This window comes from Phyllobates terribilis, unplaced genomic scaffold, assembly GCF_046119375.1.
Source record: "Phyllobates terribilis strain yellow unplaced genomic scaffold, ASM4611937v1 Scaffold_332__1_contigs__length_2088354, whole genome shotgun sequence".
Taxonomy (NCBI): Eukaryota; Metazoa; Chordata; class Amphibia; order Anura; family Dendrobatidae; genus Phyllobates; species Phyllobates terribilis.
Genome location: NW_027363092.1, coordinates 262636 through 287503, shown reverse-complemented (window position 1 = coordinate 287503; position 24868 = coordinate 262636). Strand labels below are relative to the sequence as shown.

The window sequence follows — 24868 nt, the reverse complement described above, 5'->3', positions numbered from 1 at the left end:
AGGGAAAAGGTATGTCAGCTCACCATGTAATAGCCAGACTCATCCAGTCCCAACAAAGTCTGCAGCGGAGACGCCCAGGTCATGGGCTACCAAGGTTCAAGTAATGAGAAAGCAAGCAAAGATGTCTCCAGCAGGACCAGGGTTGTATATATCTTGTTAAAACTTCACTTTTAATTTCATATTGTAAAAGCCAAGGATGAGTTACAAAATGAGCAATATAGCGGCTCTTAGATACAGCACATTCCAACGCGTTTCGGCTAAACCTTATTCATGGCTTTTACAATATGAAATTAAAAGTGAAGTTTTAACAAGATATATACAACCCTGGTCCTGCTGGAGACATTTTTGCTTGCTTTCTCATTAAGTGCCAGAATTGGCGCATCCTATGGATGCGCCATTTCTGGGGTGGCTGAGGGCTCCTGTTTCTAGCCTCGGAGGGAGCCAATATTTATGGCCCCTTCCTAGGCTATTAACATTAGCCCCAGCTGTTTGCATAGCCTTTACTGGCTGTTAAATTCGGGGGACCCCAAGTCAAATTTTTTTGGGGTCCCCCATTTTAATAGCCAGTTAAGGCTAATTATTGAGCTGGGGGGCTGATATTAGCAGCCTGGAAAGCTCTGTGGGTATTACCCCCTTCCCAGGCTTCAAACATTCGCTCCAGTTGCTCGCTTTCCATCTGCTGGTTAATAAAATTACGGGGAACCCCACGCCATTTTTCCCACAGAAATTTACTCCTTTATTAATAAATTACATGAACAGTAAGGTACACGCAAAAGCACGGATTATATATAGCACATATTTATATCTAATTATCTATCCATCCATCCATTATCTATAGTGGGTACGGAAAGTATTCAGACCCCTTTAAAATGTTTCACTCTGTTTCATTGCAGCCATTTGGTAAATTCTAAAAAGTTCGTTTTTTTCTCTTATTAAAGTACACTCCGCACCCCATCTTGACTGAAAAAAAATAGAAATGTAGAAATTTTTGCAAATTTATTAAAGAAGAAAAACTGAAATATCACATGGTCATAAGTATTCAGACCTTTTGCTCAGACACTCATATTTAAGTCACATGCTGTCCATTTCCTTGTGATCCTCCTCGAGATGGTTCTACTCCTTCATTGGAGTTTAGCTGTGTTTAATTAAACTGATAGGACTTGATTTGGAAAGGCACACACCTATCTATATAAGACCTCACAGCTCGCAGTGCATGTCAGACCAAATGAACACAGTGGTCACATTTTACAATGTGGCAGTTCTGTTCATGGGATCTTCGTGGGATTAATTACTTTTATTACAGGTGATCATGGGCTTCGGGGATTATATATTTATTTATATATTAAAATTGTGTTTCACAGTCTGATTGCAGTTATAAAGCAAAGCAATGCAGGAGCAATGCTATGCCTTATAACTGTTAGTTCTGCACTGACACAAGTTAGATAGATCATGCACTCCACATGCTCTAACTAACGTGCCAGTACCTGGTGACCATGGCAACGATTGTGCCCCTGCAATGACATAGCAGGGGTGCCGATCGGAGTGCAGGGGTGGTTCAGGGGAGTGCGATCACAGCATTTAGGGGGTTAAAGTGCCAGGAGCGCCGAGTGTTAGCTGTCAGAATCAGCTCACACCTGGCGGTGATCGCGTGCACAGAACCTTAGATATCCATGGTTATGACCACTAGCAACTAGCTAACTGTCACTATATCAGTGGCTGTAGCCATGGATACCTAAGGTTCTGCAATGCCCTGCACATGAGGAAAGAGACATAGCGAATCAGAATAACTGTACTGCATTTTTAATTGGGGGCATTTGTTAATATTATTACACCTACAACATATTAGGATAGGATCTTGGAGATGGGAATACCCCTTTAACTCTCTAGGGCACATGGAGTGACAACTTACCTGTAGCACTTGTTTTTCGTGCTCCTGTGCTGTGGGAAGATCGGCTATGTATCGCTCCAATGTCTCTATTTTCTGCTGCTTTTCTTTATTCTGTTCTAATTCTTTCTGACATTTCTTCTTCAAGGAATTAATATGCCTTTCTCTTCCTTTCACCTGCCACAGAGTACAGTCATCGTTTTCACAACATAGCTATGGGACTGCAATGAACATTTTTAGCAGAAAAAAAAAATACAACTTACGCGCTCTTCCTGCTTTTTCATTTCTTCAGAGTGCTTTTGAATGGCTTCCTTCATTGCTTCCCTTAGGCCTCTACTCTCGGACTCCATGGCACATAGTTTCTTCTCCAGTTCTGCCTTCTCTCTGCTAGTTGAATCACTCTTCTCAGAAAACTGTGCGCGCAAGAATGCAACCTCCCGTTGCAAATCCTAAAAACACATTTTAACTGGGTCTTTTCTGTACTTTCAATTATTGCATTTTTTCAAACTGTAGGATGCAAACCAAGTTTAGACAGCAGAAAATAGATAAAACATTTCTTACAACAACTCTAATTCCACAAAAGTTAAGACACTAAATATGTAAAGAAAACAAGAATGCGACTGGGAAAATCTCTTACAGCCATATTTTATTCACAACATAACATACAAAACAGATAAGAAGGTGAAAGTTTTATTTGAAAAAATTAACTTATTTAGAAATTTCTAGCAGCAACACATCAGAAAAGTTGAAACAGGGTTAACAAAAGGCTGGAAAAGTAAGAAACACGAAAAGGAATGAAACAGCTGTAGGCTCAATTTTCAACCAAGTTACAAGACTATATATACAGGGTGGTCCAAAAGTAGGTGGACAGAAAGTGTAATAAGGTTATGAAGGGTAAGATTTATCAAACAAAATCCAGTAATTTTAGATGACACAATGTGGACTGATGAAGCATCTTTCAAATTATCCGGCCATATTAACAGACATAATTGTATTTACTGGTATAATGAGAATATGCATTTAACATTAGAGCAACAACTAAATGAGCCTGGTGTCAATGTTTGCGCTGGTATTTCAAGTTTTGGTGTTCTAGGACCAATATTTTTTGATGGAACAGTCACAGGATAAGTATCTCTAAATTCTAATGAATCAAGTTGTTCCCCAGTTACAGCAACAGCCTAATTCAAATGACCTTTATTTCCAACAAGATGGGGCCCCTCCACATTATTCAAGAGTAGTCCGCGAGTATCTTGATGAAACATTTCCTAATAAGTGGATTGGCTGAAGAGGCCCACTTGATTGGCCGGCAAGTTCACCAGACTTGACCCCAATGGATTATTTCTTTTGGGGAGTACTTAAGGACAAAGTTTATAGTCGAAAACCAAAAAGTGTCAGTGATTTGAAAAATTACATAAGAGATGCATTTTAAGAAATTAATACCCAAAGAGACTTGTGCAAAAAAGTTTGTCGAAGCGTAAGAGGCCGACTACAAAGCTGTGCAAATTGTAATGGAAAACAGTTTGAGCACCTGCGTTGATAAAATTTAAGGGCTTTTGTATTATTGTTCAGAATAAAATTTAATTGTCAATGTTATGCTTGTGTTAGTAAATATAATTTTATATATAAACCAAAATAAATGTTATTATTTTCTTTCCACCTACTTTTGGACCACCCTGTATATATAAAAAGAGCATGTTAGAGTCTCTCCAAACCAAAGAAGGTCTGAGGTTCACCATAACTGCATCTAAAAATTGTGACACTATTTCAGAAAAAATGAGCTGCAATCTAAAATTGCAAAGACAGAGAAGATCCCACCATCATCAGTTCATAAAAAGATTCAGAGATTCTGGAGAAAACCATGTGAACAAGGCAGACAGTCAATATTGGATACTCATGATCTATGGGGTCCTCAGATGGAACTGGTCTCCAGCAATTGGTCTCCTCACTTCCCAGACATTTACACGCTGTTGTAAACAGAAGAGATAGTACACAATGGTAGACATGGCTCTGTTCCAACATTTTTGGGGGGTTTTGCTGCTATCAATTTCTAAAGGATTTAAAAGGGACGGTCACCACAGAATGGCTGTTCAAACCAAGTCTCGCTGCTTCACGGCAAGGCCAATCATTTAAATAAACCTTCCAAGCAGCTTGGCTTCCCTTTATCTCCATCCCCCTTCGATTGACAGCTCTGGCGTCGTAGAGCCAGAAAGGGACATAGATTGAAAAAGAGCAGGTGGAAAGTTATATTTAAATGATTGGCCCCCGTCATCAAGCACTGAGTGTCTGTACTTGGTTTGAACAGTCATCCCATGCTGACAAAAGTCCCTTTCACACACAGCTCCTACATACAAGCAGTGCTCTGCTACAAACACACCCAAGTGCTCCCAAATACACAAATACAGAGCTCTGACACTCACCCCTCTCACACGGATCCCCTGCCACACACACACACACACAAAGCAATTGCTGAGTTGCGTTTTTCCAGCAATTTCACTTCAAATTTCTTTCCCCTTTTCCAGTACTTTGATAAAATAGATGGTGCCACTCCAAACTAAAACTCGCCCCACAAAACAAGACCTCACGCGTCTGTCGACAAAAATGAAAAAAAAGTTAGGGCTCTTGAAAGAAGATGAAGAAAAAAAAATTTAAGCACAAACTAGGGAGAAAAAAAAGAAAATTTCGAAGTCAGGAAGGGTTTGAATGGCCTTCAGCTACACAATACGTAGAGCTTTCACTACTGCCTGATACTGATCAGACTGATCAGTGTGGGGCAGGAGGAAAGAGACCAGCTCTCTTAGTGATTGGCAAGGACGCTGCGTTAGGTTTCAGAAAGCTGCCTCTGGACTAAAAGAATCACACACTTTTTGGCAATATTTTTTCTAGCTAAAAAGTACATCTCCTAATTAAAAAAACAAAAACAACAACAGTGTATTATGGAGATAACATACAGAGGCTTTAGTGGTGATCTGCAATTACCTGTAACCTCATCAGACACATATCACTGTATGTACTAGATTGGCTGAGTAGAGTGCTATGAACTTGCTGCTCTTCCTCCCATAATTTTTGCTCCAGGACTGCAATGTGCTGACGCTGCCTGGAAATATAATGAAATATAAAAAAAACATACTATACATCAGATAATATTGTCCCCTCAAACATATTGAGACATCATGACCATATTGTCAGGAATATTATAAAATATTAATATCAGGAAAATGTTCTTCCATATCTGCCTGACATGGATGTTCACCCCCCTCCCTTATTCCCCTTCTGCTCAGCACAAAAGCCCCAATTAGCACATGCCTGGGAAATAGCTTATGCAAATGTATCTCCTCTTAACACAGACCTGAGATAGATTGACACCTTCTCCCAGGCCAGAGTTTGGAGGAAAGAGGAAATGGTTCATTAAGTTCAAAGACACTCACAAATAATTCCCGGCCACCAGCCATAGCCAGATCGACTCCGATATGAAATATGAAATCTTATGAGTTCCATAGGTCCGACAGTAACGGGACCCATATGTGTAGTGACCAAATCAGCCCAGGAATGTATAGGTAGTTTTCCAGGGCTGTAACCAAAATCAGGGATCTGTAGCGCACAAACACCAGAATAGACTGCAGCTATGGGAAGTGTGGTCTCTAAACAACGATAAAATCATAAATGAAAAAATGGCGTAGTTTGCAAGCTTCTGCGATCAACGAGCGATGAGTTATCGCAGAAGTTAGTGTTTTTAATAAGAATGTACAGGCTGGAGACTGGCCTACATGATGTCACCACAAGGGGCATGTGGCCAGATCTCCCCTTAGGTATAAGAGAATCTATGGAGAAGACAGGAGCACTCATTGCCAGGGGGGAATAAGAATTATAAGCAACGGGTCCTGCTCAATAACAGCATATTCCATCCAGTGAGCCCCTCCTCCACCTATATTGAATAGTCTCCGTGATCGTATAGTGTAAGTAAAGTTATCTTCTTTCCTCCTGTTCATTTTATGTAACTGCGTATGTATTTTAATGTCCCCTTTGTAACATCCTTATGTATATTTTTCCTAAACATTGCCTCCCTTTTGGATTAAATATAAAATTTAATAGTTCTGTTTCTTTTGTTCTGTAATCGTTCCCTTCCCCGAAGCCATATACGCTACCAAAAAGCAGGCGTTCGGCCAGGCCTGTATTCTATTTCAAACTCGGCCGGTGGTGGCAGAGTATTAATAATTGGGCTATCGTGAAGCTGACAGTAACCATATGGAGGGCGCTAAACACGGATTCCAGACTGTGGAACCCAGGGTGTTGCACCATATGCTCACTGGTCGCTTACCGATACCTACGTAGAGAGTAGTCTGGATCGCGTGCTCGCGATTAAGGACGAAATACGGACAGCGTGACGGCACGGTGAGATATTGCGTGATCTCCCCGGTGTCGTCACTCTGTGTGTGTTGGAATTTCCTGACACATTTACAGCTTTTATACCAGCAAACATCTCAGCCTGCCCACACATGTCACCGTCAGTATGACAATTGGTAAACAAGGCACTCTTAGGACAACTATGTTATGCTGGTTCCCGTGGTGCAATGAGTAACAGGTATTAACCATCATTAACTGAAACTCAGACTCTCCAAGATGCTGTGTGTTTATAGTAACCCCTTAAAAAATGGGGCTGTTTGGGCCTTAAGAATAACCCCTTTATCCCCAAGTCTGTTTCACATTCATGACCAGGCCAAATTTAACAATCCTGATCAATGTCACTTTATGAGGTAATAACTCTGGAACATGTCAACAGATCCCAGTGATTCTGAGACTGTTTTTTCGTGACATATTGTACCTCATGATAGTGGTAAAATCTGTTCTATAAGACTTGCGTATATTTGTGAAAAAAAAATCTGAAATTTGGCAAAATTTGGAAACATTCACAATTTTCAAACTTTGAATTCTTATGCCCTTAAACCAGAGAGTTAGGCTGTGTGCCCACGATGTGCTTTTTAAGCGTTTCCGCAGCAGTAAAAACGATGCAGAAACGCTTAAAAAATGCATGGTAGAAGGCCTGCCATGTTCCCCAATGATAAGCCGCATGTGCTGTGCACATGCTGCGGAAATTTCCGCTGCGGATTATCATTGCGGAAAAATACGCAGCATGTCCATTCATTTTGTGGACATGCAGCGTAATTGCCGCCATTGACTTGCATTGGAACGCTTGGATTCCACATCATTGCATCTGTACATGCGGAATCCATGCATTTCAATGTGCGGATGGTACCCGGGTGTGGAGGAGAGGAGGCGCTCCTCCGGACCCGGGTACCATAGAACCTGTAAAAAAAAAGAATAAAATAAAAAATAAATATTATATTTACCTTCTGATGGCCCCCCGCTGTGCTTGTCCTCCTTTGTCGGCAGCTCGAGGTGGAGAGAAGGACCTGCGCTGACGTCATAGTCATGTGACGGCAGTTCCTGCAGTGCAGTGTACCGCGAGTTGCCGGCAGCCAGGAGGAGCGAAGCAAGACTGCGGGGGCCATCAGAAGTTAAGTATAGATTTATTTTTTTATTTTTTACCATTCTTTTGGTCACACTATATAAATCCATGCCGTTTGCATGGATTTATATAGTGTGACCAAGTTGTCAAGCACTTTTCCAAGTGATGCTAAAATCGCTTGGAAATGCATGTGAAAAACGCTTCACATCCGCATGTGTTTGGCAGGAAAAAAGCATGTTTTTTCTGCCAGGGAGATGCAGAAACGCTCAGGAAAAAATCCTGAGCATTTCTGCATCGTGGGCACATAGCCTTATGTCACACAAAATCGTTAATAACATTTCCTACTTTATATTTACTACTACTTTATATCAGCACAATTCTGGAAACAATTTTTTTTGTTAGGAAGTTAGAAGGAATAAAAGTTCATTAGCAATTTCTGAGTTTTACAAAATTTACAAAAACCATTTTATTAGGGACCACATCACATTTGAAGTGACAGAGGTTTATATGACAGAAAATACCCAAAAGTGACACCATTCTAAAAACTGCACCCCTCAAGGTGCTCAAAACCACATTCAAGAAGTTTATTAACCTTTCAGGTGCTTCACAGGAACTTAAGCAACGTGGTAGGAAAAAGTGAACATTTAACTTTTTGTACTTTAGGGCTCGGAAGGGAAGGAGCACTGTGGTGACTTTTTGAAAGCAAAATTTTCTGGAATCATTAGCAGACGCCATGTCCCGTTTGGAGAGCCCCTAATGTGCCTGAACAGTGGAAACCCCCAGCAAGTGACCCCATTTTGAAAACTAGACCCCGCAAGGAACTTCTCTAGATGTGTGGTGAGCACTGAACTCTCAGGTGCTTCACAGAAAATTATAAAGTAACGCCGTGAAAAAAAAAAAAAAAAAAAAAAAAAACATTTTTCCACAATAATGATCCTTTAACACTAAATTGTTTTCACAAGGGTAACAGGAGAAAATGGACCCCAAAAACTGTTGTGCCATTTCTCGCGAGTACACTGATACCTCATATGGCGATGAAAACTACTATTCTGGCACACAGCAGTGCTCTGAAATGAAGGCATGACGTTTTGGAATACAGAGTTTGATGGAATGGTCTGCGGGCGTCATGTCGCATTTCGAGAGCCCCTCACGCGCCTAAATAGTGGAACCCCCCTCTAGTGACCCTTTGAAATTAATCTATTAGAATTGATCTATTGTTTTCCAGGTATGTGAATTTTTTTTAATGTTGCAGCATATGCGAGTTGCGTAGAGTACAGCAGGATGGCACATGCAAGATGTGCAAGTCAGAAATAAATTTATTAGTCCATGGAGGAGTGGTAGATTCTGAAACCGTCTTTCATATATGGACCAGGTCTGTCAGGGCAGGTGTCACACTGATAAATGGGGTCCTTTCATATCCCCCTTCTGTAACACACTTTGCACCTTTTTTGCGATCTTCCCCTCTTTCCAGTTTGAGGGACCTCACGGGGGAAATGTTGCCCTGGTGGAACGTTCAGTTCCGCAAGTACTGGGGCCATCTCCTTCCTAACTGCCAGATATTAGGACCATGATCACTTCCTGGCAATGGCTGAAGGACTTGATCAGAGAGATCAATTCCTCCCACCCATGACCTAGTTGTACCCCAGGACACAGTGTTTTGTGTAGAGGTACCATGTACAGTGGTGGGCGTGCTGCCAGCACCATGTATGATGGTCAAGAAAAGGACATCCTCATCCTAGATCACCAGCATGTTGTCACTACATTGTGGGATGGGGGGGGGGGTGGAAATCCACCAAATAAGATCGACCAAACAAGGCAAGTCTTTATTGTTCAACCACCACAACCCCTTTGTATACCAGACCAATGCCCTTCCCCTATAACCTCCCTCTCCAACATCACTGAAGGAGAGCTTACTCGCCTCCTCTCCAAATCACACCACCACTTGTGCACTTGACCCCATCCCATCTCCTCCCCAACCTCACTACCACACTTATCCCGGCCCTAACTCTCCTCTTCAACCTATTACTAACCTCTGGTACCTTCCCTTCTGCTTTCAAACATGCCACAATCACGCCTATTCTCAAAAAGTCATCCCTCGACCCGACCGCTATGTCAAGCCATCGCCCAATATCGCTGCTCCCATTTGGTTCCGAACTCCTTGAGCAACATGTTCACGCTAAACTTTCTTCCCATCTATCATCTAACTTGCTCTTCGACAACCTACAATCTGGTTTCCGTCCCCATCATTCCACTGAAAGTGCCCTGACCAAAATTACTAATGACCTACTTACAGCCAAAGCTAACAGACAATTCTCTATACTCCGCCTTCTAAACCTGTCCTCTGCCTCTGACACAGTTGACCACTGCCTCCTACTACAGCTCCTCTCTTTCTTTGGCGTCAAAGATCTTGCCCTATCCTGGATCGCCTCATACCTTTCCCACCGCACATCTAGAGTCTCCCACTCTACCTCCTCATACCACCCCCTCTCTGTTGGAGTCCCTCAAGGCACTGTCCTAGGACCCCTACTCTTCTCCATCTATACCCTTGGCCTGGGACAACTCAAATTCCCATGGCTTCCAGTATCAGCTATATGCTGATGACACTCAGATCTACCTCTCTGGCCCACCTCTGACGTCACCTCTCTGCTGTCCAGAATCCCAAAGTGTCCATCAGCCATATCCTCCTTCTCCTCTTGCTTCCTCAAGCTCAATGTGGACAAAACTAAATTCACCATCTTTCCTCCATCTCATGTATCTTCCCTACCTGATCTATCACAATAAACGACATCCGCTGCCTCAGAGTAACGCATTAAGATGCCCTGTCCTTCAAACCACACATCCAAGCTCTTTCTACCCTCTTGTCGCCTCCAGCTCAAAAATATTTCCAGAATCCATCCTTTCCTCAACCCTTAATCTACTAAAATGCTTGTGCATGCCCTCATCATCTCCCGCCTGGACTACTGCAACATCCTCCTGTGGCCTACCTGCTAACACTTTCACACCTCTCCAATCCGTTCTTAACTCAGCTGCCCGACTAATTCATCTCTCTCCTTGTTACTCCTCCGCTTCTCCCCTCTGCAAATCTCTCCCATTTCCCAGTGTATCCAATTCAAACCACTAAAACTGACCTAAAAAGCCATCCATAACCTTTCTCCTCTGTACAGCTCTGAACTAATTAACATTTTCCCTCACGTAATCTCCAGTCCTCCCAAGACCTCCTTCTCTCCTCCACACTTCTTCGTTCCTCGCCCAATAGCCTCTAAGACTTCTCCCGAATATCCCCTATCCTCTGGAATTCTGTACCCCAACACGTCCGACTATCCTCCACACTCGGATCCTTCAGACAGAACATGAAAACCCATCTCTTCAAGAAAGCTTAAAGCCTGCCATGACCTCGCTGCCTCCTCACCACCACTGGAGCTGCTGCCTTACCAACACTGGACCTGCGCCTCACCAACAGCGGAGCTGCTGCAACCCCCCACCTACTGTCTCCTTCCCCACCACCCGGTAGAATGTAAGCCCTCCTCCCTCTGTACCAGTCTATCATAGTTTATTTGTTACTGTAAGTGATTTTGTAAGTAACCCCTTCTCATGTACAGCACCATGGAATCAATGGTGCTATATAAATAAATAATAATTATAATTATTATTAATAATAATTGGGCTCTGCTCTCGCCCTTTCTGAGCAGCTGCCCAATTCGTGTCCTAGGGAGGCCTCTCTGATTTTTGCGAACAGTACCGCATGCTTCAGTAGCTCGCGCAGAGAGGGACACTGGTATAAAAGTTATCTAAATAACAGTTTAGAACCTTGATCCAGCAGTGGGTGAACAAAATCCCACACAATTTTTTCACTCACTCCCAGGACAGGTTGTCATTCAGGGGGTTGAATCCAGGTGTCCTTACCTTCATTAACTCTAAGCTTGTTGGTGTACCCTGAGGTATTCTCACACAGTTTGTAGAGCTCAATCCCATACCTTGCCCTCTTACTGGGCAGGAATTGCCGGAATTTCAGCCTCCCCTTGAAATGTATTAGGGACTCATCCACGAACATGTCCCTTTGGGGAATGTACATCTCACCAAACTTGTTGCTGAAGTGGTCAACGACAGGCGTTGAAAACTCAGTCAAAGTTGGGGTCATCTCAGGGAGGACATTGAGCATTATCACTGTAATACAAAAATTTGTGGATGGCCTCAAAGCGTGTCCGCAGTATAGACATGCGGAACAGTGGAGCATTATACAAAATGTCAACACTCTAATATTGCCGAATTTTTGGGTTCTTCACTATCCCCATGTGAAGAACAAGGCCCCAACATTTCATCATTTGACAAATAATTAAGTGGGATTTTGGGATAAAAATTGCTGGGTGTACAAATTTGTATGGGACACCATGAGACTGACAAAATCCTCCAGAAAAAGACTTTGAAAAGTCCATTTCAGTGAGGATGGTGGCATAGAATTGGATTCCTGATCGAACCACACAAAATCAGGAATCTGTAGCTCAAAATTTGAGGGGTGAGGTTCTTATGAGGTCAGTAAGGGAGCGCTTGTTCAATTTCTGTCCTGGGTCGTCTGCGTGGCGGTTCGGGGTCACTTGAAAAAATAAAAGAAGGTGGCATCCTCTCCTCACTATCAGCGTAGGAGGCAAGGAAGGCGTATGCCTCCTCTGCTGAATACCGGGTTTGGGACAATCGGGACATTTTTTCACGTATGCGGGGTTTGTGTGTACCAAGTTTTATTCAGGTGTGAGTGGTAAACTTTTTTTTATTTTTATTTAGAAGAGAAAAAAAAGAATCTAGAAAGTAAAAGATAAAAATTAAAAAAAAATATATAAAAATTTGGTAAAATAAAATAAAAAAATAAAAAAAAAACTTACTAAACCAAAGTCATTAATCTAACAAATTACTGAGCAACCACAACTGACACTAACCCGGACTATATTCAGTAGAAAATACTTGCCGATTACTACAGTATATTTTTACTGTTCCTAACCGAATTCCATCAACTAATCTAAAAAAAAAAAAAAAAAAAAAAAAATGTTAAATTCTTTTTTTTTTTCACACAAAAAAACAAAACAAAAAGAAAAGCAAGCAACAACCGGATGCCGATCAGTGATGTGCGTCAGCGATCAGTGCTCGCCGGCTGAAGGACACACACATGGATGTGATTCTTTTTTTTCCGTGCCGACACTAACTAAATTCTGTAAAAAATACTGTAGTAGATGTCGATTAGTACCGTATATTTTTACTGTTCAGTCGCTGCAAGACGCACACACAGAATGGTGCAAAGGGAGGGGCAAATAGACAGGGACAAAAAAAGTCCTGGACAGAGCCGATCAGTGATTTGTGTCAAAGATCAGTGCTTGGTGACTGCAGGACGCATGAAAAAGAAAAAAAAGCTACCAAAAATCGAGCGATCAAGTACTGATCGGCGCATTCCGGCAAAATGTGGTGGTGAGGAGAATAAAGGAGGGAAAGGGAGATTGGGAAAGTTCAGGAATGGATCAGGAATGTCTTTCTTCTTCAGCAGCAGAAACACCAGCAGTGATGGCAAGGCTTGAAAAACTGTGTAGCACCACAGTGCAAAGAACGACACAGTGACTGCCCAGAAGACGTCCGCAGCTATAATGAGGAAGTACATCATCGTCGATCGCACCAATTAGAGCTGGCCCTTGTGATGCTATGGTTCCTAGGCTCCAGCCTATAAGGCTGAGTTCACACGATGCGTATTTAATGCGTTTCCGCGGCGTCTTTGCAGTTGCGTAAACGCATTAAAAATGCATGGTAGAGGGGCAGCAATGTTCCCCAATTGAAATCCGCATGTGCTGTGCCCATGATGCGGATTTTTCCGCAGCGTAAACGCTGCGCTCAAAAATCCGCAGCATGTCAATTAATTTTGCGGAAAAGCGGCGTTTTCGCCGCCATTGACTTGCATTAGAACGCGCCAATTCCGCAAGACTGCATTTGTACTTGCGTTATTGGCGCGTTCTAATGTGCGGATGGTATCCGGGTGTGGAGGAGAGGAGAGTCTCATCCACACCCAGGTACCATTAAGAAAGCTGTAAAACAAGAATAAAATTAAAAATATATATATACTTACCATCTGTCGGCCCGCGCAGCGCTCCTGCTTGGTTCCCGGCACTTGCAGTGAGTTGTAGGACCTGCGCTGACGTCAGAGTCATGTGACGGGTCACGTGACGCTGACGTCGGCAGGTCTTTCAGTTCAAAGTTGCCGGCAGCCGGGAGACCGGAGTGAGCGGGACACCGGGGGCCATCGGAGGTAAGTATATACACTCTCTCGGGTCACACTATATAAATCCATGCCGTTTGCATGGATTTATATAGTGTGACCTAGTTGTCAAGCACTTTCCAGGTGATGCTAAAATCGCCTGGAAAGCGCTTGTCAATCCACATGCGGAAACGCATGTGGAAAAGCATGTGAATCCGCATGTATTCCGCAGGAAAAACGCATGCACAATCTGCATGCGTTTTTTCTGCCAGGGAGATGCAGAAATGATGCAGAAATTTTCTGCTTCATTTCTGCATCGTGTGCACATACCCTAAGAAGTGCTTTTACAGCACCAATCGTAGGCTGGACATTAGGCAATTCAGGCAATTTAATTGCCTTAAACACTGAAAATGCTGTGACTGGCTGTTCAGAATTGAACAGCCAATCAAAGCTGTCGTAGTTGTGAGGGGAGGGAGTCATCACCAGCACCCGGGACAGCGACTACAGGTGCCCTGCTGTGAGAAACAGAAGGCACCTTCATGCGATCACATGAATACACATACATGCATACGTACCGTATTTTTTGGACCAAAAGACGCACTTTTTTTCCCCCAAATTAAGGAGGAAAATGGGGGGTGCGTCTTATGGTTCAAACCTTATCATACTTGCGGTGGTGGGTGCGGCGGCGAGGCAGAGCGGATGTACAGCGGCGGTGGGTGCACAGTGATCTACAGGAAAATGGCTGCCCGAGCTGGCGCATGCGCCGTCTGGGAGCTCGGGCGGCCATTTTACTGTGGATGACAGCTTCATGAAGATGGCCGTGGCCACCGGAAAGCCGCACCATAGCACCCACCATCGCTGTGCCGCACAGCCGCAGCCACCGGACAGCAGCGCACGCCACTCACAGGCCCAGGACCCGGCCCCATCCGGACCACAGGCCCCACCCAGGGCCCAGGCCCCACCACCGCTGGCTTCCTGAAGGACCCTGTCTCCTGTGACCCTTGCTCCAATGCCCCCCAGGTAAGGTACCTATTCAGACTATAAGACAGACCCCAATCTTATAAAAAAAAATTTTCCCTATTTTCCACCCTAAAATTTGGGGTGCTTCTTATAGTCCGAAAAATACAGTACATACATATGTCAGGAAGTCCTGCCCTTCCATGCAACAAATGTCAGTAAAGGGTTACGGTCATTTGGAATTGTCCCATTTTGGCATTCACATTGACCGACAAGAAAAAAAAAAAAGTTTAAATTTTAGTAGTCGACTCCACTGTCTCTTAACCCTTTAAAAGCCCAAGGCGTACTAATAACGTACCTGGTTTTTAAAGCTCAGGGCGCAGCTACGCATTAGTACGCCCTGTTGATTTCGCCCGCACACAGGCGGGCACGATCGCCGCCGGGTGTCAGCTGATTGTCAGAGCCGACACCCGATGCTATGTGCAGGGAGCGGTCATAATTATATTACATATATATATATATATATATATATATATATATATATATATATATATATATATATATATATATATATATATATATATATATATATATATATATATATATATATATATATATATATATATATATATGTATGTATATGTGAACTATGGGCACAAAAAGCAACAAAAGCAACATACATATCTAAAACGGCAACATCTGGCTCCAGTACTTCAGTGACCTATACAAAGACATCTCGAAGGAAGGACTAAACCAAGAACGGGAAAATATGATTGCAAAACTAAAGGCAATGAAGGAAAAAGTAAAAGATTTCCAAAACCCTCTGGATACATCAATCACATTACAGGAAGTTTCAGAGACAATGTCTTCCACAAGGTGTAGAAAAGCCAGCGGCCTGGATGGAATCCCACCGGAAATGCTGAAATACAGCCCACCAGAAATAAAGGCTGCAATAGCTAAACTGTTCAACATCGTGCTAAGTGCTGGCTACTTCCCTCACGCCTGGAACCAAGGCCTCATCTCACCCATTCACAAGAGTGGGGCCAGGTATGACCCTGCCAACTACAGAGGCATATGTGTCAGCAGCAACCTGGGAAATCTGTTCAACAGTATCCTAAACAAGAGGATCCTCAGTTTCCTCACCGAACACAACGTCCTCAGCAAAAGTCAAGCAGGGTTCATGCCAAACCACCGCACAGCCTGATTCAGAGTCACGTCCACAATACAAAGCACGGGAAGATATACGCTTGTTTTGTAGACTTTAAAAAAGCCTTTGACTCAATATGGCACCCGGGCCTGTTTCTGAAACTGCTGGAGAGCGGAATAGGAGGAAAGACCTATGATGTCATCAAAAGCTCCTACACTGAAAACCGCTGCAGCGTGAAGGTGAATGGGAAAAGAACGGCTGATTTCCAGCAGTACGGAGGAGTCAGACAGGGCTGCAGCCAAAGTCCAACGCTCTTCAATATCTACATCAATGAGCTGGCCACTGCCCTAGAATCCTCTGCGGCACCAGGTCTCACACTTCATGATGCCCAGGTTAAATTCCTGCTGTATGCAGATGACCTATTGCTACTATCACCAACCGAGAAGGGTCTCCAAGACCATCTGAAAACCTTGGAGAAATTCAGCTCTACATGGGCATTACCCATCAATCCAAACAAAACCAACATCATGGTGTTCCAGAAGAGAAAAACAAGATTGGACCAGCACCCTTCATTTGTGCTAAACAACTGCGCTCTTACAGAAACGGACAAGTACACCTACTTGGGCCTGGAAATTCATCGGTCAGGGGGCTTCAAACACGCCATAGAGACCCTGAAGGACAAGGCCTGCAAAACCTTCTATGCCATCCGTAGGAAACTCTACCATCTGAAGCCACCAGTGAGGGTCTGGCTAAAAATCTTCGATGCCATCATCACCCCAATCTTCCTGTACGGCAGCGAAGTCTGGGGTCCTCACACATACCCTGACTGGTCAAGGTGGGATTCCAGCCCAACAGAAATATTCCACCTGGAATTCTGTAAGCACCTTCTCCAGGTCCATCGGAGCACCACCAACAGTGCATGTCGGGCTGAGCTGGGCAGGTTCCCACTGTACCTAGCAGTCCTGAAGAGTACGCTGTCCTTCCAGGCTCACCTACATAGTAGCAATCCAAGCTCTCATCACCATAAAGCCCAGCTACATGTAAGGGGGTCAAACAAACCAGGACCAACGGAACAGCCCACCCAAACCCAACCTGACCAAAACAACAACCACAGCAACCTGACAAAAGCCAGAATCAGGTAGATGGTAGATGAGGCCCAGCAGAGAAACGTCAGTGACTGGAGGAACGATATCAACGCCTCACAGAAACTGACCATGTACCGGAGTCTACAGAGAGAATACAGACTGGCTCCATATCTGGAGAAACTCCCGGACCCCAGAGACCTCCAGATCCTGAGCCGCTATAGACTCAGCGCCCACAATCTGGCCATCGAGGTCGGCCGGCACAGGCAGAGCTACAAGCCCAGAGAGGACAAACTGTGCCCACACTGTGACCTGGAGGCCCTGGAGGATGAGACCCACTTCCTGCTACACTGCACCAAATACTCAGCAGTGAGGGACACTCACTTCAGGAGACTCTGTGATCTCTTCCTGAACTTCATATCCATGAAGGAGGAAGAGAAAACATATATCCTGCTGGGGGAAGAAGAGTGAGCGGTGGAGATAGCAGCGCAGTATGTGAATGCATGCCATAGGCTGCGAGAAAGAGGACTGATATGCCATGGACTTCCACAGCCCCCACCCTGAATATGCCCCATCCATCACCCCCACAGTCCCCAGCCATCACCCCCACAGTCTCCATCCACCATCCCCTACTGTACACTTGCTATATAAAAAAAAAAATTTTTTTTTTTTTTTGGGGGGGGGGGGTGGATTATATTTTTGTTTAAAATATTTTTACACTTTCTTTACTTTAATACTTTGTCCCCCTATGGGACTTTCACTTATCAATAAATATTAGAAAAAAAAAAAAAACAATAAAAAGTACACATTTGGTATCGCTGCATCCGGAACTAACCTGACCTATAAAACTGTCCCACTAGTAAACCCCTTTAGTGAACACGGTAAAAAATAAAAAATAAAAAAACAAGCAAAAAAACAATGCTTTATCATCATACCGCCAAACAAAAAATGGAAGAACACGCGATCAAAAAGACGAATATGAATAAAAATGGTACTGCTGAAAATGTCATCTTGTCCCGCAAAAAAAAAAACAGCTGCCATACAGCTCCATCAGCCAAAAAATAAAAAAAAGTTATAGCTCTCAGAATAAAGCGATGCAAAAAAATAATTTCTATAAAATAGCTTTTATTGTGTAAAAGCGCCAAAACATAGAAAAACTATATAAATGTGGTACTGCCCTGAAGAATAAAGCTACCTTATCAATTTTACCACACGCAGAACAGCATAAAAAAAATAAAAAATCCTGAATTGTTGGTTTTTGTTTATTCTGCTGGATCGGAATAGAAAGTGATCAAAAAAATGTCACGTGCCAGAAAATGGTACCAATAAAAATGTCAACTCATCCCGCAAAAAAACAAGCAGTCACATGACTGTCAGCCAAAATATGGAAAAATTTTAGCTCTCAAAATATGGCGATGCAAAACCTAGATTTTACAAAAAAAAATGTGTCTTTTAGTGTGTGACAGCTGTCAATCATAAAAACCCAATATGATTCTGGTATCGCTGTAATCGGACCGACCCGAAGAATAAAGTCGTCTAATCACTTATACCGCATGATGAACGGCGTAAAAAAAAAATTCTAGGGTTAGGGTTGTGCTAGGGTTAGGGTTGTGATTTTTTTCAAAAGTAAAAGAAAAAAAGATGACGATATGGCAACTAGTGTTGAGTGCAATTGCTCGCTACTTGAGATTACATCGGGTGCTTGGATATGCACTGAGTATTGCGGGTGCCCAAGTGACATGCTCGAGTCTCCAACCCATATGCTTCGCGGCCAAAAAAACCTCACGGGGATTGCCTGCCATGCACAAGCGATCCCCGCATGTTTTTTTTGGGTGTCTAACAACCATAAAACATGCGAGCGGGGACTCGAGCATGTCACTCGAGCACGCGCAATACATGGTGTGTACCTGATGCAAACTCAAGTAGCGAGCACTTGCTCTCAAGACTAATGACAACTTATTCAATATGGATGACCTAATGTTATCAAATTCTGTGTCGCACCCCTGGGTTCAAAATGTTCGCTATACCCCTTGATAAAATCCTTGAGGGGTGTAGTTTTCAAAATGGGGTCACTTGTGGGGGGTTTCCACTATTTAGGCACATCAGGGGCTCTCCAAACGCGATATGGCATCTGCTCGCAAGCCAATTTTGCGTTCAAAAAGTCACAGTGCTCCTTCCCTTCTGAACTCTGCCGTGCGCCCAAACACTATTTTCTACACATATGGGGTATTGGCATACTCAGGAGAAATTGCACAAAAGTTTTGGGGTCCATTTTCTCCTCTTACCCTTGTGAAAATAAAAAATTGGGGCTAAAACAACATTTTTGTGGAAAAAGTTTGATTTTTTTTATTTTCATAGCTCCATGTTATAAACTTCTGTAAAGCACTTGAGGGTTTAGGGTGCTCACCACACATCTAGATAACTTTCCTGAGGAGTCTAGTTTCCAAAATGGTGTCAATTGTGAAGGGTTTCCACTGTTAGGCACATCAGGGGCACATCCGCTAATTATTCAAGGAAATTTTACATTCAAAAAGTCTGGTGCTCCTTCCCTTTCGAATTCTGCCGTATGCCCAAGCAGTGGTTTTCCCCCACATATGGGTTATCGGATTACTCAGGAGAGATTGCACAACAAGTTGCATGTTGCAAATTCTCCAGTTGCCCTTCTGAAAATGCAAACCTGGGGGCTGAAAAACATTTTTGTGGGAAAAATGTGAAAATGTTATTTTCACGGCTCAATGTTCTTAACTTCTGTGAAGCACCAGGGGGTTCAAGGTGTTCACCACACATCTAGATAAGTTCCCTGTGGGGTCTAGTTTCCAAAACGGGGTCACTTGTGGGGGGATTCCACTATTTAGGCACATCAGGGGCTCTCCAAACGCAACATGGCGTCCGCTCGCAATTACAGCCAATTTTGTGTTCAAAAAGTCAAATGGCGCTCCTTCCCTTCAGAGCCCTGCCACGCACCCCAACAGTGGTTTTCCCCCACATATGGGGTATCTGCGTGCTCAGGGGAAATTGCACAACAAATTTTGGGGTCCTTTTTTTCCTGTTCCCCATGCAAAAATAAAAAAAATTGGGTCTAAATTAACATTTTTGTGAAAAAAGTTAAGTTAATTTTTTTCTTCCACATTTCAAAAACTCCTGTGAAGCACCTGAAGGGTTAATAAAGTTCTTGAATGTGGTTTTGAGCACCTTGAGGGGTGCTGTTTTTAGAATGGTGTCACTTTTGGGTATTTTCTGTCATAAAGACCCCTCAAAGTGACTTCAAATGTGATGTGGTCCCGAAAAAAATGGTTTTGTAAATTTTGTTGGAAAAATGAGAAATCGCTGGTCAACTTTTAACCCTTATAGCTCCCTAATAAAAAATATTTTGGTTCCAAAATTGTGCCGATGTAAAGAAGAAATGTGGGAAATGTTATTTATTAACTCTTTTGTGTGACATATCTCCCTGGTTTAAAGGGCATAAAAATTCACATTTTGAAAATTGCCAAATTTTCGCCAAATTTCCGTTTTTTTCACAAATAAACGTAAGTGATATCGAAGAAATTTTACCACAATCATGAAGTAAATCATAAACAGTCTCAGAATCAGGGGGATCCGTTGAAGCGTTCCAGAGTAATTACCTCATAAAGTGACAGTGGTCAGAATCGTAAAAATTGGCCCGGTCATTAACGTGTAAACCACCTTGGGTTGTAAAGGGGTTAAAGGCTATGTTCACTAGTTAATAAAAGCTGCTTTTTACAGTACCAGCAAAAGCTATATGATTTCAGAAATCTCTAGCACATGCTCTTTTTCCTTACTGAATTGGAAAACTGCTGCATGTCAATTCTTTCAGCGTTTTTTCCATCCATAGAAAGCAATGAGTAAGTAAGAAAAAAGTAAGGCTTAAGCTATGTGCCCACGATGCAGAAATGCTGCATATTTTTTCCGCTTCTCCCTGGCAGGAAAAACGCATGTGGATTGTACATGCGGATTGTACATGCGTTTTTCCTGCAAGGTAGAAGCGTTTGTCAAGCGTTTTTGCATGCATTTCCGCATGCGGGTTATCAAGCGCTTTTCCAAGAGATTTTAGCATCACTTGGAAAGTGCTTGACAACTTGTTCACACTATATAAATCCATGCAACCGGCATGGATTTATAGTAGTGTGACCAAGTTAGTTAAAAAAAAAAAAAAATCAATAAGAATGGTAAAAAAAAAAAAAAGATTATACTCACCTTCTAATGTCCTCCCGGTGTTTTTGCTGCTCCGTCCGTTGTCTTGGGCGGCTCGCAGTGATGTGAAGGACCTGCGGTGATGTCATTGAGTCATGTGACGGGTCACATGACTCAATGACGTCATGGCAGGTCCTTCAAAACAACGCGACCCATACAGCAGACGAGACGGAGGGGAGAAAACACCGGGAGGACATCAGAAGGTAAGTATAATCTTTATTTATTTATTTTTTTATTTTATTTTTTTTAACAGGTTCTATGGTACCCAGGTCTGGAGGAGAGCCTCCTCTCCTCCAGACCCGGGGACCATCCGCACATTGAACCGTGTGATATCCGCTTGTGCACATGTAGTCATGCGGATGTCACGCGGTCCAATCCAAGTCAATGGCGGCGATTACGCTGCGTGTCCGCAAAATTAATGGACATGCTGAGTATTTTTCCGCAATGATAATTCGCATGTGCTGTGCACATGCTGCGGAAATTTCCGCTGCGGGTTATCATTGGGGACCATGGGGCACGTATTATCAAGCGTTTTCGCTACGGAAATTCCACGGCAAAGATGCTTGAAAAACGCATAGTGGGAACACAGCTTCAGTGCCCACGATGCAGAAATGCTGCATATTTTTTCCACATCTCCCTGGCAGGAAAAACGCATGCGGATTGTACATGCGGATTGTACATGCGTTTTTCCTGCCAGGTAGAAGCGTTTGTCAAGTGTTTTTGCATGCATTTCTGCATGCGGGTTATCAATGCGGGTTATTTTAGCATCACTTGGAAAGTGCTTGACAACTTGGTCACACTATATAAATCCATGCAACTGGCATGGATTTATATAGTTTGACCAAGTTAATAGTTAAAAAAAGAATAAAAATGGTAAAAAAACATTATATTTACCTTCTGATGGCCCCCGGTCTTTTCTCCGCTGCGTCTGGTCTCTTGTGCGGCTCTCGGTGGTCTGAAAGGACCTGCGGTGACGTCATTTAGTCATGTGACAAGTCAAGCGACCACTGACGTCAGCAGTCGCATGACCTGTCACATGACTAAATGACGTCACCGCAGGTCCTTTTAGACCACTGTGAGCCATACAAGAGACCGGACGCAGCGGAAAAAAGACCGGGGGCCATGGGAAGGCGAGTATAATGATTATTTTAAATTCTTTTTTTTAACAGGTACTATGGTACCTGGGTCTGGAGGACAGTCTCCTCTCCTCCAGACCCAGGTACCATCTGCACATTGAATCGCTTAATATCCGCATGTACACATGTAGTCATGCGGATATTAAGCGATTCAATGCAAGTCAATGGTGGCAATTACGCTGCGTGTCCGCAAAATTAATGGACAGGCTGCTTATTTTTCTGCAATGATAATCCACAGCGGAAATTTCCGCAGCATGTGCACAGCACATGCAGATTATCATTGGTGACCATGGGGCACGTTTTACCAAGCATTTTTTTTTAAGCGTTTTTGCTGCGGAAATTCCGCGGCAAAAACGCATAGTGGGCACGCAGCCTTAAAACGCAGCAAAAACACATTGCCATCAGTTTTTGAAACGTTTTTTAGTGAACAAAAAAAATCATGTACAACAGGATATGAAACCCAATTCTTTGTGATCTTCCAAAGTTTAAACGATGCCTGACGAGCTCAAGGGCGCTACCAATGTGGCAAAGTAAACAATGCCTGAGCAGCTCAATGCACTGCCAATGTCATGGGTAAACTATTCCTGACCAACTCAACTCCTTGTGCTATTTTTACATTTGCAAATGTTTATTTTTTTCATGAACTCAACTTTAATTGTTCACAGTAGTCATTTTTTCAGAAAAACTTTTTCCACTAAATAATTTGATCAAATTGCCTTTTTTTTCCAAAAATATTTTATGATTTCACATGTCTTGCAGATAAAAAGGTTTTTTTTTGTTTGTTTTTTTACTGCCAGGAGATCAGGTTATGACTGGAAATAAAAAGCACGAAAAAAAAACAGAGTGAACATAGCCAAAGACAAAAAGCTTTAATCACAATATTTTTTACTTTCCTTAATTCTATGCATTTGTTAAAGGTGACCAAAACTTAAAACCTATTACAATTCTGCGAGGAGATAGGTCCTCTATATAAGGTAGTCAGCATATTTCAAGCACTATAATGAGGACATGAGAAATGGTTTCCATAGAAATGGAGCAATTGGTAGGTGGCCAAGACTAACCATTATAGGCATCTCATACATTTCAAACTCATTCACAGCGCCCTCTTACCTTTCCAACATAATCTCCTTTTCCATTATTATGTTGTCACTGGCCTTCACTACACGCTCCCATTCAATAAGAGTAGGATGAAGTCCAGCAGCATACATTGGTGCAGAAGAGTCTCTCACAAACTGGAAGACATTTTAATAGAAGTGAGACATAGAGGAAGAGCTATAGGGACACTAATGGAATGAGAAAGGAATTAAAATTACCTGCAGTTTCTCCATTCTCATATTGTCTATATACTGTTGCTGAAGTCTCCACGAGTTATATTCTGCTGCTGGCTGGGTGCTACACGAGTCTGGCTGCCAGTTGTGACATCGCAGATTTGAGGGTGGGCATCTAACTCTGTGGGTTAGCTCCCCACCTCCAATTTCCCTGCTCTCAGGAAGAGTCTTGAATTGCTCAGCAGATCTACCCATAGCTGCAGTAGGGAGATCAAATATACCATCTACACAAAGTATATGTAACAAAGCAGACTGGTTCATGGTGGGTTCAATATTGGGCATTTCAAACTTTCTATTGTGTTCAATTGCAATAGGTTCTGCTGGTGGTACATAGGGAGAGTCATGTTCAGCCGATTCTCTGCGAAGCCCAGCTCTGCCATATACCCTTGCGTTACTTGATGTCGCCATGGTGGAGGGAACGTGTGCCATTGGAATAATCTGGCTTCTGATTGGCTCAACGGAAGAACTACCACTGGCATTGCAGAAATCTATAAAAAATGAAAAAAATAGGTTGGCGACTTGGGAACCTGAAAGTTTTAGTTACTTACCGGTAACTGTATTTTTCAGAACCCATGACAGCACCATGAGACATGGGATCCACCCACCAAGGACAGAAAACCTACAGGCTAAAAAGGGCAGCACCTCTCCCTCACAAAAGTTGGATTACAGAGCATGAGAGGACCTCCAATGGTTATTACAATAAAAACAAAACAACCAACACCACATAACAAAAAAACTTAAAGTGTGCAATCACAACCCTAGCGAAAGAAGTGCTCACCCACACATGACGAAAGGGAATATAAAAGGGTGTTGTCATGGGTTCCGAAAAATCCTATTATCTGTAAGTAACTAAGACTTAATCGATCTCCCATGATAGCCCAAGAGATTTACAGAGAAAGAATTCAGGGAGGGACCACAGCCTAGAGCACCCATCTCCCAAAGTGAAGATCAGAAGAAGCACCAATATCCAAATTTATAATGCCTATAGAAAGTGGAAAGAACACCAGGTTGCTGCCTTATAAAACCCTTTTATAGAGACATCCGATCTGTCCACCTAGGAGGTTGCCACGGCTCCAGTGGAATGAGCCTTTAAACCTTCTGGGACAGTCTTGCCACTTGATGAGTAGGCTAAAGAAATAACCTCCCTAATCCACCTAGCAATTGTGGGTTTAGAGGCTTTAAACCCCTTTCTAGAACCCTGGAAGGACACAAATAATGATCTCCAGTTCTCCATAGCAGCATGAAGTATTTCCTCCTTTTGGTTCCTTGGATTAGAACAAAAGGAAGGAAGACTTCTTGTAGTCTATGGAACAGAGACGCTACCTTTGGAAGATAAGCTGGATCTGGCTTAAAGATTACCCGGTCATCTACAATTTGGGTAAACGGTGGAGCTATAGAAAAAGCCTGAATATCGCTCACTCTTCTGGCTGA

General features: G+C 42.9%; 1 protein-coding gene across 2 annotated transcripts in view; it reads right to left on the bottom strand.

Annotated features, from left to right (window-relative positions):
• The window catches only part of CEP85 (centrosomal protein 85), a 174968-nt gene that overhangs the window by 79939 nt on the left and 70161 nt on the right, over positions 1-24868 (bottom strand). For both annotated transcript variants that reach the window (XM_073666560.1, XM_073666561.1), the window contains exons 4-8: positions 23423-23925; positions 23220-23341; positions 4862-4979; positions 2149-2334; positions 1910-2062 (exon numbers count right to left, since the gene is read on the bottom strand). In XM_073666560.1, coding sequence (XP_073522661.1) covers positions 1910-2062; positions 2149-2334; positions 4862-4979; positions 23220-23341; positions 23423-23925 — 1082 coding nt within the window. The remainder of the gene's footprint in view (positions 1-1909; positions 2063-2148; positions 2335-4861; positions 4980-23219; positions 23342-23422; positions 23926-24868) is intronic.